At 36.1% G+C, this 6,347-nt stretch overlaps 1 protein-coding gene across 1 annotated transcript; it reads right to left on the bottom strand.

The window, feature by feature from the left end:
- Nucleotides 1-3,298: 3,298 nt before the first annotated feature.
- On the bottom strand, nt 3,299-4,432 carry LOC106332244. Its single transcript, XM_013770724.1, has one exon. It carries the CDS (start codon nt 4,430-4,432, stop codon nt 3,299-3,301), a length of 1,134 nt encoding a protein of 377 aa, XP_013626178.1.
- Between the last annotated feature and the right edge of the window lie 1,915 nt (nt 4,433-6,347).

Here is a 6,347-nt window from a genome sequence, read left to right as displayed (position 1 = left end):
CTAACAGTTTTTTCAGTATTAGACTAAACCACAGATTCAAGGTCCAGTTATTTTGAAACCCTAACATTTTAAATCCAAATTTATTATCTTTTTCCATGCACTATTTGATTTATATACAAACAACTACCTAATTAAACACTAACAAGTTTCATCACCCTCAACTTTGAACATATAAGATATAAAAATATCAACATATGACTTCGTCGTTCATTCTTATATCAAACTCATCAACCTATGTAATATCCAAAGTCTCATCAATCACATTATAGACAAAAACAATAAAATCCCGTAAACAAAACTATACAATATACCTATAATGTAGTCGACTCCGCGCTTGCGCGGGACTATGCACCCAGTATATAATTAGTACTATTGTTTTTTGCAGTCTGGATATTTTGGTCTTTTTTATTTTTTTTTTTTGGCAACAACTTCATTTGATTCAACATTGAAGACAAGTACAATGGTTTATGGTGAGAGCCAAGTTATTACATATTTTTGGTTAGATAGTCTAGCTCTCTTTGCTAATTGATCAACATGATAAATTAAATTTCTAGGGACCTGTTTGAAAGAGTAATCATTTAGCTTAGCCAGATTGAGGATGTCCTGTACCATCGTAGAAGCTTCATGACAAGAAGTATTTTCACGTCCTCGAGTAGGCTCCAAGCTTTTAAACAACCGAGCGTTGTCACCTAGAAATATAACATTCTTGTAGTGCAGTCTATGTAATTGTTGAACAGCTAGCAAAGTTGCCACTGCCTCGGCTTCAAAGGCTGAATTTGTTGATGCAATTGCTGAGCTTCCTTGCATAATGAAAGTGCCTTGTCGACTGTATAAGGACCACCCTATGCCTGCAGCTTCATGTTCAGACTTCCAAGAGGCATCAGCAATGCAATATAGCATTGATTCTTGCGGGAGGACATCAATGATGGAGTGTGGTCGATGATCTTTAACCTGAGTTGGGAAGTCAGGCTCATTATAGTATATAGCCTCCTTCCACAAGTTCAAATCCATGAAAGATCCTTTAATGACCTGTACGATATGTTCCCGGTTATTATCAAATAATGAAGGTGTACCTTTTCCAAAAGAAATGGCAGACTTGGCATAGTTGACTTCTTGCCCTGATGCCTTCTGGTACATGGCGAGAATAGGGGGGAGGTTACGACCTTCTTCTTCTGTTGCTTTGCAAAAGACAAGTGAATCATCTGCAAAAAGCAAGTGAGAGATGGCAGGACCACTCTTCGACGCCTTGAAACCATGGATCTTCTGATTATGAATGTTCTGCTTAATCAATCTAGAAAGGCCTTCAGTACAGATAATATACAAGTAGGGAGAAATTGGATCACCTTGACGGAGTCCACGACTTGGCTTTATAATTTTTGTGGGTTCCCCGTTGATCAGCACCGAGTATGTGACTGTTGTAATGCACAGCATGATCCATCTTCTCCACTGTTGACAGAAGCCCATCCTTTCCATCACTGCATCTATAAATTTCCATTCAACTCTATCTAAAGCCTTAGCAATATCTAACTTCAAAGCCATAAATTTATTGCTAAGGTTTTTAGTATGTAATGAATGCATTAACTCATGGGCAATAAGAACATTATCTGTGATGAGCCTTTCCGGAATGAAAGCAGATTGATTCTCAGTAATTATATCATTCAGCCATGGTTTCAACCTTTCAGCAAGGATCTTCGAGATGATTTTATAAACGACATTGGCCAAACTGATCGGTCTGTAATCCTTTATTGTAGCAGGGTTCTCAATCTTTGGTATGAGAGATATATGGGTTTGGTTAACCTTAGGATCCAATCTATTTTGCTCAAAGAAAATCTTAATAAAAGAAATGAGACCTGATTTGATTGCATCCCAGTGTTGTCTATAAAAACTTAGAATACGTATTTCCTTGTATTCAAGTATGGCTAGTTTGATAGGGTAACGTATGTAGCTGAATTGATTATGAATCTATGATTGTATCTGTTTCTACCGACAATCTGACATTGTATCTTCCGAATGGTCCTAATGGTTGGGCTTTTTCTTTGTTGGGCCAATCAAACATCGACCCACTTTGTTTCCTTGCTTGAACACGATCTATAGACTGTATTGTTTCCTTTACAGTTATACAGAAAATAAGTTACAACACTTCTACTTATAAAGAAAAGTAACGGATTTTAATTATAAACATAATTATTCCCATTTTTTAAAACAGAAAAAATGACAAAACTCACACTAGTAGATTTTAGGCTTGGGCTTTTTAACCTGGATCCGAAAACCCGAACCGGAACCGATCCAAAAATACCCGACCCGAAACCGGACCGAAAATTTACAAGTACCTTTTGGGTCTAAATTTTTTTTACCCGAAAGAACCGTAACCGAAAGGAACCGACCCTAATAGACCCGGATCCGAAAAGAACCGATCTGAATAGACCCGACTCGATAAAAACTGATTTGTACGGGACTTAAAAACATGTAATATGATGTTTTTGTGTTCTATTATATATATATTATTTTATGATTTAGTTGAAATATCTTTTGGTAACAACATTTGTTATTATTTTAACATTTTTTAAGTAATATGAAGGTTTAAAATGTAAATTTTAGAGTTTAAAAATGTTTTATTTTAATTATTAATAGTTTCATTTAAGTTATTTTGTAAAATTTTAGATATATATGATAAATATCAACTAAATTTGATGGAATTAGGTATGTCATGTCTTTTTCAGATCCTAAATACCCGAACCCGACCCGGACCCGATGTAGACCCGAAAAATTACGGGTATTTTATGGTATTTTTATTATAGATTCGAACCGACTCAGATCCGAGAAGAACCTGAACAGTCCTTGGTATGCCTTCTTGCTTCTCCCCACTTCTTTTGATGTCATTGAAATCACCTATTATCACACGAGGCTTATGCTTCAAAAACCTTCTTGTTCAGATGATATTAGCTGAGACCACTGTCTCTGACGATACTTTAAAACAAGGTTTCCATATATATAAGTCAACCAAAAAGTATTGGCGCCATCTTCCACAGTCATATGTGTACAATACAAGTCAGGGTTTCCCAAAAAGATAACTTAACCCTGTCACTCCAAAATATGGCTACGCCACCACTACTTCCACTAGCTGATACGATTTCTACATTCTTATACCCAAGATCTTTAGCTAAGTTTTGCACAACACTATTTACATTCTTAGTTTCCACTAGAAGCATTATATCAGGGTTGTGAGATCTCATGATATCTTTTATATGTGGAATTGTCAAGGGGTTTCCTAAACCTTGACAATTCCAATGCAAGAGCCTCATGGTTCTCCTTGTGGTTTAAGGAGAACCACCGAACCATAGTTGGGGTGTTCTGTTTCGATACGCTTTGCTGATGTTGAAGCCTGTTCCTCTTTATCAGCTGGTGTCTTTCTCTTAGCCCGTTGATCTGGAGCAGAGGTCGCTGGAACGACTTGCAGATGAGCTTGAGTTGGAGCGGCTTCAGCTGGGTTGATGACTACTCCCTGGCCCCTTGATTGTGTCATCTGTCTAGGAGCTGCGAGTGCAGGAGGCGGCTCTGTTTGCATAAGAGTAGCAGTACCAGAAGATTCTCCAGTCTCCTTTATAGTGATGTACTCTCTGATAGCTGCATCTCTCTCCTGAACTGAGGCATATGGGTTAGTTCCAATATCCATCAGTTCAAACTGGCGTGGTTGCATCTTAGAACATTCACTACATAGTTCGTATTCATGCCTGAGACTCCCACAGAGAAGACAAAACTTCTGCAAGCCTTCATAACGAAAATCAAGCTCCACCGGAGTTTTACCCTTAATAATTTCAACTTCTCGCGTTAGGGTAATCTGATCATCAACATCAAAATACACCTTGACAGTAACTTCAGCTTCTCTGAAAATAGAAGGCTCCACAATTGTGACCTCTTCAACATGCCCCAGCCTCGAGCAAATACTTTCGACAATACTATGTCGCCTGTAGACATCAGGAAGCTTTTCAACTCGGATCTTGAAGGGGATCTGTTTTAAGAAGGTCGGACTGTCTCTATTGATCCACCTATCCAACACCACCAACCATCCTCGATACGTATATGGCTGTTTCTCCAGGACCATAAGTAGATGGTGTTCGGTATCGAAGTAAAAGTTGACAGTTCCATCATCGTTAATCTGACCCTCCACTTTACCAACGAGTTGCCAAGTCTTGGGTAGAGCTACCTTGATTCCAGGCGAGTTTTGATGCTCCATATTGAGGCCTTTGGCTACAAGGCAGAGTCGATGATCTTTTTCGAATTCCTTCTGGGCATCATCATGAACAGACCATCTCGATCTATCAGCTCCGAGCTTCATCCTTTGTAATGCCTTCCAAATCACCTTCGTCGGATCTGGTTGCTGATAGGGATGATGATTCTGATCCTGCTCTTGGTGTTTATCCTCCGATTGCATGATGAATTTGTGATTGATTGATGTAGAATCGAAGAGCGAGTTGAGTTTCGTTTTTCTCCTAGAGAATTCTAGAGATCGCCTTGGATATTTTGGTCTTCTTCTTTCCTTTTTTTGTCATTTGTGAACAAAAAATAATATATACACGTTATTATAGAATTCCATGCGACTTTAACTAACTATCGTGGAGATTTCGACTTTGACATATAATTGAGTTGACTTGGCATATAATTGTAAGGATAACGAACCAACCACCAGTACGTTTGCATTGTCTTTAAGAAATTCACTTTACAAATTATGGTTTTTATGGAAAAAAGAGAAAATACTACGACGTACTAAAAACAAACAAATCTTCAACCAGATGTGTGATGACCTAGTAATATAGTTTTCTGTGTTTTATAGTTTTTTCCGAAAGTAAGATTTTCTAGAGTATGCACGCTTATTAAAAATTTAATAAATATTTATAATTTAATTTATTTTTTACTTTATTATACATTTTCCAATAACTTTCTATCAATGAAATTTAATCAATTCAAATATTCTTAATTAATGTTCATCAAAATTATAAATTTTTTTTTTTGAAACTGTTTTTCAAGTACTTTAACAATATAGAAAATCTATCTTTGTGGAACAAGAAAAAAATCTAAAAAATCTCATTATCGGGGGAACGGAGGGAGTATCTTCAAACTTCTTTTAACATAGAGTACAATTTTAAAGTTTGAATTTTTTGAATATTATGATAGATTATGGATTTAAAATTCAATTCCATGATTTTTACTTAAAAAGAAACGAAACAAGAAAAAAACAAATCGTGACATATAGAATCATAATTTACTTTATACAAAACTCAGAAGCAATGGACGCAAGTACTACCGCCGATTGTACAGTTTTTGGTATGACAACAGATTATCCGAGACATTTGGGTCAGATAATGCGGGTAACTAATTTATAATACAATAATGCGAATGAAGATTAGGTTAAAGGGTTTCTATATATAAAAAGATGGTTTGATGCAATACCGAGTCTACTTTATTTTTACAACTGATATACTCAAATCACTCATCCAATAGACATGCTCAAATCACTCATAAATCATGTACAAAACAAATAGTAATTAAATTCATTAACTATCTCAATCAGACTAGCTCTCTGAAACAGGCAATATCTGGTTAATCCGCATTGCTCTGGTACGGGTTGTCCCACAAATCACCGGCAACCAACTTTAACCCCTTTTAATACCCTAAGCTAACAAAATTCCATCTCTCAAAAACGGCGTTCATTGGGAATTTCTCACGGTAGTTTTTGATGGAATGTATTACGGCGAGACGGAAGTCCTATATTGGGGGGGCCAGACAGCTGGACACCATAGTTGATAGGTTGACACGTGTACGGGATTATTACTGTTCTACTAGTTTGGTGCCTTCACGTTGTTTATTTTGAAACCGATATTTTTATTTTCTTTTAATTTGCGGGATCGAATTGAATTGTTTTGCTCATTATCCATGTAAATTAAGTTGAGTATTATTTCAATATTTTGTTAAGTGTGAACGCATTTCTTTTGGAAATTTTCGTTTCTTTCTTCTTATATTTAAAACACAATCAACGTGAAGCTCTATATAAGTCTTACCAGAATAAAATTGATCATTACTAATTAAAATTTAATTCACCCTATTATTATCGTCTAGATGAAGTGAAATTATATTAGATGTTTTCAGATCAAATCAGAAACGATATAAATAGATTGAAGGCCTCAGTGCGGAGCCAGCCACATAATTTAATGTTGGGTTCAAAATGATTTTTAGCAAATATTAGAGGGGTCAAATAAACTAAATTTACAACTTTTTATTAAATTTTCTTCTAGAAATACAAGCAAAGTTTTGTTTTCTAAAAAATCATAGGGGTCAGTTGACCCCCTCCC

The sequence above is a fragment of the Brassica oleracea genome, chromosome C1 (genome assembly GCF_000695525.1).
Source record: "Brassica oleracea var. oleracea cultivar TO1000 chromosome C1, BOL, whole genome shotgun sequence".
NCBI lineage: Eukaryota > Viridiplantae > Streptophyta > Magnoliopsida > Brassicales > Brassicaceae > Brassica > Brassica oleracea.
This window is presented reverse-complemented; position numbering and strand designations above follow the sequence as displayed.

Bases quoted from the DNA above. Each gene is read 5' to 3' on its own strand.
- LOC106332244 (XM_013770724.1), bottom strand. From the start codon at position 4,432: ATGCAATCGGAGGATAAACACCAAGAGCAGGATCAGAATCATCATCCC.